Genomic DNA, 13,020 nt, shown 5'->3' on the forward strand with positions numbered 1-13,020 from the left:
TTTATTGGTTTAAGTGACCATAGGGAGAGCGGGCTATTTAAACTGACAGATGACGTAAAGTTGGAAGAAATTGCTAATGGACGGAAAACAGGCACAGAAAGACCTGGACAGGCCAGAGGGATCAGCCCAAATCAGCAATGAAGTTTAACAGGGAAACAGAGAGCCCTGTATGGGCTGGAAAATGGCCCGCACATGCGGGAAGAAGGGAAGGCTGGCGAGATGAGGGTGGGGCGCCGGGAGGGTTCCCTTTGGGAAACTCGGACTGTGTAACTGCGGAACCAAGGAGACGGCGCGCGGCCTTGGGCGCGCGCATTCTGCAGGGCGTGTGCATCTGTCCCACGGAGCAGGTAGGCCTGTTGGTACCGACCACGGACGGGCTGAGACCTCCAAGGCCCATTAGTAACTGAGAAACTGCCACAGGAGAGTTCTGTAAGAATGCAACTGCCGTGTGTGTGTGCGTGCGCGTGTTGCGTGCGTGTGTGCGTGCGCGAGTGTCCGCGATGGCAGAGGACCTAGGCTGGGAGGTGCGCCAGGTGTTCGTACTGAGAAGATTCGGGACTTCCACTTTTGACTTTACCTTTTGGCATTCGCTTGTCAACGCAGAGGTGTTCATATCCTGATTCCATAGCTGCATGAATCACGCTGGTGGCCTTTCCATTGAAAATGAGGAAAGGCGATGCGGCTTTTAGGCAGCGGACACCAGCTTAGACCACGCCAGTGGCGATGCTGTCACAGCTGGGATCTGCTGTCAGCTACCCCTGGTTCTTGGCGGGAAGGGCACTCGTGCGGGCCGGCCGGAGGCAGAGCCCGCATGGACATCCCAGCGAGCCGCCACGAGTCCACCTGCACTGCCCGCCCTCTGTGGCCTGCCTGCCCCGCTCTGCCCTTGACTCTGGGGTCGGTGGGCGCCGCCCCCCTCCCACTGGACCGCTTTCCTTGAGAGGCCGCTGGGCCTGCTTCCCCATCGCCTGGCAGAGAGGCCCTCCCTGGCTGCCTGATACTGAAGGGCGATTTTCTCTGCCCTGACATGTCCCTTCCGCTGGTTCCTCCCCTGCACCATCTGCGGCACGGACAACCTGCAGGGGTACGCCCATAGCCTGTCTCCTGCAACACGAAGGCACAGGTTTGGTTGGTCCCGGTGCCCAGTGGTGGCCGGCACTCGGTGGCACTCAGGAAATAGTGGCCGAGCAAAGGAGTCATCGGAGATGTGCAGGAATAGTGTGCACGGCGTGTCCTGTGCAGTTGGGACAGCCTGCCCAACCCGTCAGCACTGGGCGGGCCGGGAGTCCCTCCTGGCTGCAGGGGTGAAATGGCCGAGGGGGAGTCTAGTAGGTGCGTCTCTGTCCTCTGTGTGATGGGGACATCCACCACCGGCCTTGGCGCGTGATGCTCTGAGCCCGAGCTCAGCTTCCTGATCCGGTCCCCGGGGGTGGTCCTGCCTGGAGGCAGCTGCACCCCGGCGCCTACCACACGGATGGAAGGGATCCAGGGACCCTGACTAGGTGAACCGATGCCTCTGTGTCACGGTATTGTTCTTTCTGTAAGACAGAGTGACGCAGCTGTCATCACCTGACCTGTGCAGCTACGTGTGCCCTCGGACACTGCTCTCTCATCCTATGTGGCCAGTGTCCCCCTATTGTACCAGTTCAGGTGTCGCGCACATGTGCACCTTTTCAAGCTTCTGGTTTGTCAAGTTTTGCTCAAGTCATTGCTATCTCCATTGCCATTTGTCATCTTTCCAGCTTGGGATCTGTCTGATGGGAAAGAGATGATCAGATTTTATGCAGCGCTTTGCTACATGGGGGTTTTTTACGTAAATTACCTTACCTGATCATTAGCCTTGCGTGGTACTCAGTGAGCCCACTCTGAGGTGAGGAAGTTGGGGTCTGGAGGAACGGGAGCCCTGAAAGCCCACGGCAGACCCTCTCGGCAGCCGCCGCTGCTCCCGAGTTGGCCCTTGGGTCCGTGATGGCAGCTCGGGCCCAGGCCCCCTGGAGAAGACCATGTCTGTCCTTCCTGCTCCAACCATACCGATCGTGGCCCAGGTCTGACACCTGCAGTGGAGTTGGTTGTGACCACGAATCTCGGCTTATCACCGCGCCTCCCACAAGGCAGGTAGCAGCTGCACCCAGGGCCTGAACGCGGGACGCTGATGCTCAGCCGGCACAGGGGGGCGGGCGGGGTGGGGGTGGGGGCTGAAGGCTGGCCCCTGAGGCCCGGGCTCAACGTGGCCAACCTGACACGGAATCCTCGGGCGGAATCGTGAGACACAAACAACAGCCTTTTCCTACCTAGTACAAACTACGAATGGCGATTTGAGGTGGATGCTCGGGATGGTCATTTCCAGAACCCACGCTCTAATTTCTGGGCCTGGGGCCAGATCTCTCTTCAGGTTCATAAAAGGGGTCAAAAGGGGTCTGTAATTATTGTGACCCAGCCTTTTCATACCTTGAGAGTCACCCTCTTTGCGCTCGTGAGAGCGAACACATCTGTTCAAACCCGTGCGCTGTTTGAACAGGCCACGTACAGAGCACGTCGGGGGGTAGGGACGATTTCTTGCCCCTTCTCCAACACCTGGCTGAAAATTGGCTGGTTTGGATCCCTTTAATTTATTTAAAAGTGTGTGGTTCTCCATAAAAATCCTCATAATCGTTGATGTGGAAAACGCTTTGAAGGGCTCGGACTGAAGGCTCCTGCCTGGTGGCAGGACAGAGCGGGTGCTGGCTGTCCGGGGACAGTGTCCGAGGCCAGGCAGGCCTGCAGGTGGCAGCAGGCGGCAACAGGTAGCACCAGGCAGTCCTGCATGCAGGGACACCTGAGCGGTTGGATTCATTTCCCGGGGAAGGTGGCAGTGAGGAAGGAAAGGCAGGTCCCTAAGACCCGCTGTGGCTGCACACAAATACCAGAAAGATGATCCTGCATGAAAGACAACTTGTGGGATCTTTCTCACACCTCAGCCGACCTTCGCCATGAATGTAATTTTGGAGTGTCATCTTCCATGATTCTTCTAGAGGCCAAACTGGTCCTGTGAACCCAAGCCGCACAACCAGTCCTCCCATCACACTGTGTGTGTTTGTCAAAAACCTGTTGGGGGTGGGCACGGAGCCGGGCAGAAATCAGATTTCCTCATCCCTTACCCTCCACGCTTTCCGGTGACAGAAGCTGCTCTGTGACTGGGCAGAAGAGGTCAGGATGGGGTCAGACACCCTGGGAATGCCTCCCTTCGGTGTTATAATGTCTAAAATATTGGCCTCCTTAAAAAAAAATTGACTATAGACAACATTTAAGTCTGCTATTCTATTAAAAACTGAAACAGATTTTATAGAGGTATTACATGAAGTAATAATATTTTAATATTTTAAATGACTTTGAGACATTACAAAATCATCTCAGTTACCAGCATGTCATTCAAGTTCTTATTTTCTATTACAAAATGTTTTTACAACGTCTTTTTTGGCAAAAGGAAAATGCTGACCGTTAGTGAAGTGTACCCAGTACCATTTTTTGGACGCCATTCAAGCATAATAACATTAGAGTTCCATTTATCCTATAGAACTGCTAAATATTTCCCTAAACTGCAAATTTTTTTTTTTAAAAAAAGATTCATTAATTCTCTTTTCACTTAAGGAAATGGAAAGCTAAAGAGAGAAGCAAAGGAACTTTGAAGAAGACGAAACGCATTTTTAATCAGCAGAGTTTAGGGTCCAGTCTTTCTACCTGTTCTTTAGAAACAGTCACTACCTCCCTCCCCATTTTGTTCTGCACCATTAGATTGTGCTGTGGACACAAAACATTCCCAAGCCGGCTCTTTAAATTCACGTCCTTCCCCGTCCCACAGTCATGGAAAAGGCAGACACCGACAGAAGACACAGGTGTCTTGAGCTAGCCTGTAGTTGGTGGCAGTTGGTGGTACATCCAGCCTGTATTTGTCCTGCAAAATGATACCTAAAATTGTGAGATGAGGCCATTTGCTGTCAGAAGCCAGTGCTAAGAACTTCTGGTCTGTTTCACGTGAGAGAGGCCGAAATGCTTCTGTCACCTCAGTTAACGCAGTGGCACAGGGAAGAGGCCGTATTTTAAATTCAACGGCCGTATCTGATTACATACCGTTCACATATCACAATCAGCCTCTGAAACAGGAGACAGTATGGGATGGTTTTCAGAACGTCTTGGGGATGAAAAGAACATACCTCATTTTAAAGTGTTCACTGAAAAAACGTGTAACAGAGTTGGAAGCATTATGTGGCCTTGCCTGTCATGAGAGACCAAAACTCCCAAAGCGAATAAAAGAGCCAAGACTCTCTATGTTTACCTTTAATTCGGGGAGAAACGGCAAAGGGAGCTCTCAGGGGGGGGTGACCAAACGGTCCCAGCCTGCTCTTTAGAACCTGGCATTTCTCCCCTTCCCACAAAGAAAGAGAAACACACGCCAATACCCTTTCTCCAAAATATGGAACTACCTTGCTCTGACAAGCTGCCAGCAGGGAACTAATCTGAGTAGAAATCAGTGCGGCCTGGGGCCAAGCTTCGGTTCTTTGGCTCTGGGAGAGAAGACAGCCGGCTTGCTATTTCACGTGAGAGCTACAGAAGTTTCGAATGGTCGCGTCGAAGATGTTTAAGATAAGAATCTCGGTCTTGGGAAATTGCCGGTGACTCTGCCTTGACAGCTGAGCCCGGGTTGCCTCATCCTTTCTGAGCAGTCGATTTTTTTTTTTTCTCTAAACTGGTTTTTTGGACTTTCCAGAACAATATCTGATTAGCAAATAACACAGTTCGGTGACATTTAGCAGGATGCAAATCCCGGACACGGCAACCATGAACACGGTGAAGACGGTCTTCTCCGTGGGCCTGGAGACGAAGCAGTCCACCGTGTTGGGGCAGGGCCACGCGTTACACTTCACCAAGCGCTGCATGGCGAACCCATCGTACATGATGTAGAAGACGTACATGAAGGCGGCCTCGAAGACGACTCGGAAGAAGATGCTGCTGGTGTAGGTCCACCACAGCGAGCCTTCGATGCGGACCTTCTGCGTCTTGATCTCCTCGAGGTCTTTGAACTCACTCTTTATCTCTCCCTTGATGAACTTCCTTTTCTTCTCGTGTCGGCGGTAGGCCACGTGCATGGCCACCAGCAGGGCGGGTGTGGACACGAAGATGAGCTGCAGCGCCCAGAGCCGGATGTGGGACACCGGGAAGAAGTGGTCGTAGCAGACGTTCTTGCAGCCCGGCTGCTGGGTGTTGCAGGTGAAGTCGGCCTGCTCGTCACCCCACACCTCCTTCGCGGCCACCACGAGGATCATGATGCGGAAGATGAAGAGGACGGTGAGCCAGATCTTCCCGATGCTGGTGGAGTGCTTGTTCACGCCCCCGAGGATGGTCTGCAAAGCGCCCCAATCCATCTCCTGCTCTGGGCCGCGTGCCCTGGACAGACAAAAGGAGCAGGAGGGAGGGGTGACTTCAGGACAGAACCCGGGTGACTCACCTCAGATCTTTCCCTGTGCAAACGAACGCCAGCTCTCACCCAATGTCACCAAAAAGGCAAAAACCAGACCAACTTAGCCACAGGATTAAGGGGAGCGTCCCCCACCAGCCTTGAGCCTGTTTCCTGTCCTCCGACAAAGGGTGGCCATTCGCTTGTATTCGGCACATAACAAAAACGGGGCGGGGGGAGGGGGCGGGACGAGCAAAAGCGCCCCTAACTCAGAGGCACTAATCTATGATGAGGGGGTCCCTCGCAGACACCCCCTGGGTCCTCCCGGCCCAGCACCGGTCACCCGGCACCGGACAAACAGTATTCTGGGGCCAGGTCAGCCCTATTTTCTCACTTCAAGTTCCGGGCGTTTCCCCTGGGACTGAGCCTAGCGGGGTGACCTCGCTGCAGAGGCCCGCAGAGGCCCACAGAGCCACTTCCCTTAAACTATTTCGACGAATTGTCGTGGACTCGGGGTGTGCCAGTGAAGTGCTTCTCGCCAGTGCAAAAGTGTACATTCGAGGCACCCCAAATTAAAATTTCGCAAAGGGCTCCCCTTTCTTCTGTGTGAAGATGGGCGGGCTGGGAACTTTCTGTCCGTGGAGAAAAGCCGCTGTGGGCGCGGATTCTGGGGAGCCGTGTGTGCATGGACCGCCCTGCGCCCGCGGCTGCCTGTCTGGGTAGGTGCTGGAGCTGTGCGTTTTTATCGTGGGCTAGAGATTTAGAAGTGTCCCTAAAGAGGCACTTTATGAAAAGTAAAATCCTTCATTTCACTCAGTGGTTTCCCAGGGACGCCCTGCAAGGTGACGGACATGGAAGAACGGAAGGTCGCCGGGGTAACGCACCCCTTAGTGCAAGGGGCGCGGGGCCAGGGGTCAGTCCGCCACGAGGCAGCGGCCTCTCCGCCCCAGGACCTGCGCCGTCTGCGCTTACGCAGAGTTACAGGTCGATCGACCGACCGACCGTCTGAGCGAGGTCCCACCTCGTCATACTCCTGACCGCACCCCCCCTCCACCCCCGGCTTCCCACCCCTTCTGAGCCGGCCCCAACCACGCTTCTCTAACTTAAAGGTGTCCCGCTCCCCTCGTTGTGAGTGAGTTGGGGCCTGCTCTCCATGGATTCCCCAAGCAGGCTCAGAGGGACAGCCTGCCACCACCAAGCCTCAGCTGGGCAGGGGCACCCAAGTGTGGCTGAAACTGTCCAGTGCCACCTTGGTCCCGGGAGGCAGCAGAGACACAGGAGAGTCGCAGACACGAAAGTCACGTGAGACTGAAGTACACTTGAGAAACATTTTGCCTTACTGGGCAAGGAGAGAAGCAGCCTCAGGAGAAACCCTGGTTTCGTCGAGGTTCGACCCCGACCCTCAAATGCGGACCACCTGGATCTCACTCAGGTGAACTTGGGGTCTCCTGCTGACGGTGCCACCCCTCAGCCTGGTCCCGCTCCAACGGAAGGACTGGACTCGGGTTTAACCAGACCGTCTGACGGTGTGAGGCCTCCGGTCCTTCACTGGGGCTGGCCAGTGGGAACTGGGTTCTCAGTGGTGCCTTCGGCTGAAATCGGGGCGGGGCGAGGCGGGGGCTGGGGCCCCACACCTCTGCCCTCTGCCAGAGTAGCCGGCAGAGACCCCACGCTCTTCTGTGACCCGACCTGGTCCCATTGCCACCAGCAGAGGAAACTGTAGCGAGCCTGCCCTGTCGTTGTGACTTTAAAGCTCTTGGTGGAGCTGCAGCTACCTGTTCACAGACTCTCCAAATAAGAAGAGCAAATTAAAATGTAACCTGCGCTGCGGGTGGACCAGGGCGACAGGTCGAGAGGGAGGAACCGAGCAGAGTAAATCAACAGGAGCTGCTCCTCTGCCCTTCCTGACCCCTCAGGTGTGTCACAGGCGGCTCCTACCTGGGCCTCGCCACCCTGGGGTGGCTTGGAGCCCAGCCAGAGGCAGGCGAGGAGCTGGGGCTATTATTCAGGGGAGGCCACTGGGTGAATCACCGGGCTCCAGAAAAGTAGAGGCAATTCTTCACCCTTAATTTCTCCTCAGTGCTCCTGGAGGACCTTGACCTCCACAAGCACCCGGCCTCCTCACAGGTGTCTAATGGTGACTGTCTTAACATCGGAGTCTTGAAACAGACTCGAAGGGCAAATGGGGACATGACTACCCACACACCTTGAGACAGAGTCCCAAGTAAAAGGTCGTATGTGTCCAGCTGTCGGAAGGCTGGGGGGCGCACATTGATTAGGCTCGTGTCCCTGCAGGAGCGCAGGAGGGCTGATGTGAGGGTCCTAAGGCGGGTCTCTCAGCCCCCCCACTTCCACACCCCACCCCCGCTACCTCGTGTGCAAGCAAGTGTCCTTCCAGCTGGGAAAGGCCACCTGGGATTGTTTAGGAAAAGACAAGCAAGGAAGCCCCATCTCAGTTTAGGCAGCGGTGTCCTGCTCCGGCTGCAGTCCTGGCGCCTCTGCACAGGACACCACCTCCAGGCAGACCTCCTGCTTAACCCAGCTTTCCTTTCCAAGAGGAGCCTGCGGCCGATTAAACAGTCCTGGAGGAGGCGGCGGATGAGAGCTTGCCTCGCCCATCGCGCTGCTGCGAGCGACTTGTCTGGGTTCCCTTCCCCGCGCGTTGTCCCTATGGATCACCGCGCTGGTGTCGCCCCGTCCCCTCCTCCCCAGTGGCCCTACTCCAATTTCGAAACTACGCGGAAGAAACTCTCTGTCCACAAGTTGGCTCTCGCCACCTGTCCACTGTCGCGACTGTCCCGGACAGGGACAGCACAAGGGTCTCGGTGTGAGCGGGATCCACCTAGGAGGCCCAGATCGGGTCCCCACAGCCCCGGCGGTCCCGGGTCCCCACTCCGCGCCGTGCTCCCTCCCCCGCCGGGTCCCACAGCCCCCACGGTCCCGAGGCGCCCAGGGTAGGGCGCCAGCCTTGCGGCTGTGATCCGGGCTCACTGGCAGGGCGGCCTCACCTGCGGCAGAGGGTGCGGGGGGGTTGCGGCCGCGGCCGGGGCGCTCCGGCGGGTCCTGGGTGGTCCCGAGGGGTCCTGGGCGGTCCCGAGGGGTCCTGGGCGGCCTCCGCGCTCGCTGCGGGCCGGGAGAGTGGAGCGCGCGGGCTTCGGGGTCTGGGCACCTGCGGCTCCAGCGGCGTCTTTTAACCGCGCCGCACACTCCGCCTCCTCCGAGGGCGCCTCAGAGGGGTGGCTCCTCGCTGTCCCGCCCGCCGGCGCTGCGGGCGGGGCGGGGTGGGGCGCGCGGCCTCCGGGCCCCAGAGCTCCCCGGGGCCCCCAGGCCGCCGTCCGCGCCCAGCCCCTCCGCGGCGCGCGCGGGTCGGAGCCTCGGGGAGGACGCGGAGCCGCGGCCTCCGCTCCCCGCGCTGCGGGGTGGGCGGCGCTAAAGGGTCGTTGCCGCTGTCACTGTTATTTTCTGCTTGGCCTCTCTCAAGAGTTCTACTGTATTTGAAGCTTTGCTTTAATTTTTAAAAACAATTATTAGCGGAACGAGTATTGCCCAGGATCTGGGGATTTAATTTCAGGCCGCGGAGGGCCGCGCAGTCGCCCTGGGCGGGAAGGGTACTTGGAGTCTGGGGGCGCTCGGAGCAGGCGGGCGGCGGGGGTGGGGTGGGGTGGGGGGGGGGGGGGCGGGGCAAGCCTGGCTCTGCCAAGTGCCCTGGACGTGCAGAGCATGCGGCAGCGCTCCGCCCGCGCCCTGCCCTCTTCCTCCGCCTTCTATCTTTAAGAAAGCGCCCGAAGAAGACTCCACTTGGAGTGGGGGTGGGGGGGTGGGGCAGGGTACGCGGAAGGAAAGGAAGAGTGCGGCTGGAGCCCATGACCCCATGACCCCATGACCCCCGTCCCCGCACACGGGGCGCACTGCCAGGCTCCTCGGGAAAGGCCTGGGCGCCCGGTCCCCTCCAAGAGCCTGACAGCCGCGGATTATGGGTTCTCATGGTTCACCCCTGGTTGGGTATTTTGAGGTCTTGAGACCCAGGTGACAGAGGGTGGATGTTCACAGCACGAGTGGATGGAGAAATAACGCTACAAGAGCGGACCCCAGGGGCGCCTCGCGCTCGGCCACGGGCACCTTGCCGTGTGTCCCCGGGCAGGGCGGCGGCGTGGAGGTGCGGACGCGCTTGCTCTCACGCGCGCCCTCACTTGGGTCAGGTCTTCGTGAAGCAAAGCTGCTGATGATTCACCCTGACTGGGCAGATCTGGCCTCAGAAATGGATTTTCACGGCGGCCTCCGTGAGCGCGAGGGGTTTGACTTTTCCTTGTAAAGTTGGCACCCATTGCCCCAGGCCAACTTCGGCGAGTCTTTCGGGGCGCACGGAAGCCTTGTCCTGCGGTCATCGCCCCACCTCCCAGCTCTAAGTCTTAGGCTTTGAAGGCGTGTCTGTTCATGAAGAGACAAAGCCCCAGAGCTGCCCAGCCCGGCTCGGCCACCGAGAGATGCGCTGACTCGGCTGGCTGGAAATGACAGGGCAGAGCAGGGCGGAGCGGAGGCACCCCGTGCCCGGCGCACCTCGGAGATGCGGTGGGCGCGGGGTCTGGCCCTCACTTTAGTGTTTCCCGGCACGGCACAGCGCTGTCAGGAGCCTGTTGCAGGCCAGGTGGGTTGCGGAGAAGCGAGTCCAGAGCCACTGCCCGCAGTCGCTGGTGAAGATGGCTGCAAATCGACAGTTGACTCACTTTCCCTATTTGCAAATCTCAGCCTGGGTTCTAGTGTCCCTACGTGATCATAGGGTGCTGCTCGAATCCCTTTTCCTTGTTTCCCATGACTAACTCTCCCGATTTGCATATAATGAGTTGTTCGCTAGTTATGTATCCCAGCCAGCCTATATTTTAGGATCTATAGCTCTACAATTCAGCATTTGATTTTCCTCTGTCTTGGGTGATTTCTGTTGTTTCTGTATGTTGGTGTTTTCTTCCTCATCAGACTTGGATCTCTGCAGGGTAGGAAATCGTGTGTGTGTGTGTCGTGTGTGTGTGTGTGTGTGCGTGTGAGCGCGCGTGAGTACGTGTCCTCCAGAATAGAGCAGAAGAGGAGAGTCGAGATAGAAAAGGGGCCTCACGCTTGGAAACGTAAAGTTTTCTCCACATAGGATTAGACATATACACTATTAGCAGATTACACCACAAATTAATATTTTTATAAGTCCCGTAATTATTTCATAAAGGGCACAATCATACTGCTGCATTTTCTGGTTAAAAGCATTACTTTATTAAATGTGAACATTGAGAATAAGCCTTAATTCTGTCGCCCTGTTTTCACAGGTTTCACATAGAACACCTGGTCTTCCTAGGTGGTCTCCCACACAAGTACTAAGCAGGCCCGACCCTGCTTAACTTCTGAGATCAGACGGGATCGGGCTTGTTCAGGGTGGCGTGGCTGTAGACACAGCTTCATCTTTTTACTTACTGGCCCCTGGAGAAAGCATCGCCCTGTCCTATGCTGTGCTCCCACAGAACACGGTGGGGAGTAATTCCCAGGGAAGACCAGGCACGAATGGATTAACTATTGATGAGTTACCGCTGAGGATCTGTGACAGCCACATCTTGTCACTCCAGCGTATAAGAGGCACATATAACTAATAGTTTTACAGGCGTGCTTCGTAGCAAATCCCAGGTGTCTAGAGCTGAGCTGACCCTTCATGCAGATCTGTAAAGTGATGCGATTGACAGATTATAAGGTGAAATGCCTATGTTTAAAGCCATTTGGTATTTAATTCAACAGTTGTTTTATGAATAAACCAAAAAGAAAAGTTGCTATGGTGCAAGAAGTCAGTATGAGACAAGCACTATTTCTCAACATGTTTCAATGAATGATTGCTTGCCAGGTGCCTGATGGGGCAGCCCCTCTCGTGCCTCCCGGAAAGATGCTCTGCATGCACGTAAAAAATGTCTCTGTTAAGTTTCTGACTCACAAATCATACATAGGTGAGAGCAGAAAAGTTCTCAAGACAAGAAGAGACTCGTGATAGTGGGGCCCCTGTCCTAACACGTGGCAGTTTGGGAGCAAGTGAGGTCCATTGAATGTCTCTCAGCTCTCATTATTAAAGCCTTTAGCTATTGGTCCACGTCCACTTTCTTGACTTTGCTGTTGACATATTAATCAGGTTAATAATCGACCAAAAAAAAAAAAAAAAAAAAAAAAAAAAAAAAAAAAAAAAAAAGAAAAAGAAGAAGAAAAATTCAGCCCTCTCCAAAATAGCAGTTGGAAACTGAAGATATAATGAATCCCAGGCATATCTGGGTAATTAATAGTGACTTAAACATGATAACACGATTTTAAAGCAGGAGTGTGGTCCTTTTTAATTTTGTGACAGTTAGTGCAGGAAAACGGCATTTCACTATGATTTCCCTCTCTGCATCATTGACCCAATCCTAACATATGGGTCCTGCAAATTGTTCATGTTAAATCCTGTAGGGGGAAAAATTATTACATTCATAGAGTTAAAAAAAATCTTAGACTTCGATAATTTAATTGTTCTTCTCAACTTTCAAATTAAAGGCATTTCATTAAAATTCTAGCTTTTGAGTTGTAGCTGAAACTGTGTTACAAGCCTTCCCTTTCCCTCCATTCTATTCTTACATTCACACATAAAATATTTCGGGGAAATTCGAGTTGCTGGCCAGGGTTAAAATAGTTCGATTTCCTTGGCTCTCCTGGATGAACACATGCTCCTTTGTGATCATGTAAGCAGACTGTGGAGAGATAACAAAGTTTCTTCCAAATGTATTCATATCGGAAGCACATGTCAAGCAGAAATGAATGCGCAGCTGAAGCTCCCTAAGCGAACCAGTAGGGGAAATTAGCTTCTGTCGATTATAAAAATTAAATCCCATAAGCTATGGTGGCTTGTCAAAGTGGAAATTTTGCATCATTCACAGAATAACAGAAGAGATTTCTACATTTCAGTTTCTGTTACGACAGTATTGTGCTGTATGTCATCTTGAAGAGCTTTTGGAATACGGAGAAAGTGCTCGTGTTGTGAGTTGCTTTAGTAAAAGAAAATTATAGATATAGGTTTGACAGAGGACTATGGAGCAATGGTTATAGTATTTGGCAGACTACAGCTGCTTTTCATCAGGTGCTAGTCTAAAACATCCTGAGCTTAAATTTGTCACTGTCTGGAAACCGATTACGCAGTCAGCCTTGCTCGCTGAGGCCCAAGGGGGTGGGTGTTCTCTGACTCCAACGCTGTCTTTGGTCTGAGAGTTCACATCTGGGTTTGTGTGTTGGCTGTTCATCTAAACTTCTCCCTAAACTGCTTCAGAGCCGTTGCTGGGGCACATGTCGGTGCGTAGAACTCCCCGATTTAATTGCATCCTTAAGTCTCTGTGCCAGGAAAAAAAGGTACTTGCATCACCCAGAGCGGACGGTAGGTGGCGCCGGACAGACTTGTCAGGAGGTTTTGGCAGAACGCACATGCTCGGAAGGTGCTGGAAAAAACCATGGATAGCCGTTTCTTCCTTTCTAGTGTCGCTTGTCCCTCCACCTCGTTAGTAGGCTGGGAAGTAAATTTCTTTTCCTTCCCCCCCCCCACAAATTAA

The 13,020-nt window shown here is 54.4% G+C and overlaps 1 protein-coding gene and 1 pseudogene across 1 annotated transcript; both read right to left on the bottom strand.

The window, feature by feature from the left end:
- Window positions 1-3,597: 3,597 nt before the first annotated feature.
- GJB2 (gap junction protein beta 2) lies at window positions 3,598-8,695 on the bottom strand. Its single transcript, XM_039863057.1, has 2 exons — window positions 8,440-8,695; window positions 3,598-5,421 (listed from the first exon to the last, which is right to left on the bottom strand). The coding sequence occupies exon 2, from the start codon at window positions 5,397-5,399 to the stop codon at window positions 4,719-4,721; it is 681 nt and encodes a 226-aa protein (XP_039718991.1). The 5' UTR covers window positions 5,400-5,421; window positions 8,440-8,695; the 3' UTR covers window positions 3,598-4,718.
- A 2,049-nt stretch (window positions 8,696-10,744) lies between these two features.
- Window positions 10,745-10,863, bottom strand: LOC120603200 (uncharacterized; annotated as a pseudogene).
- Between the last annotated feature and the right edge of the window lie 2,157 nt (window positions 10,864-13,020).

The sequence above is a fragment of the Pteropus medius genome, unplaced genomic scaffold (assembly GCF_902729225.1).
Source record: "Pteropus medius unplaced genomic scaffold, Ma_sr-lr_union100, whole genome shotgun sequence".
Lineage (NCBI taxonomy): Eukaryota > Metazoa > Chordata > Mammalia > Chiroptera > Pteropodidae > Pteropus > Pteropus medius.

Coding starts and splice junctions, on each gene's coding strand:
- GJB2 (XM_039863057.1), bottom strand. CDS start 5,399: ATGGATTGGGGCGCTTTGCAGACCATCCTCGGGGGCGTGAACAAGCAC.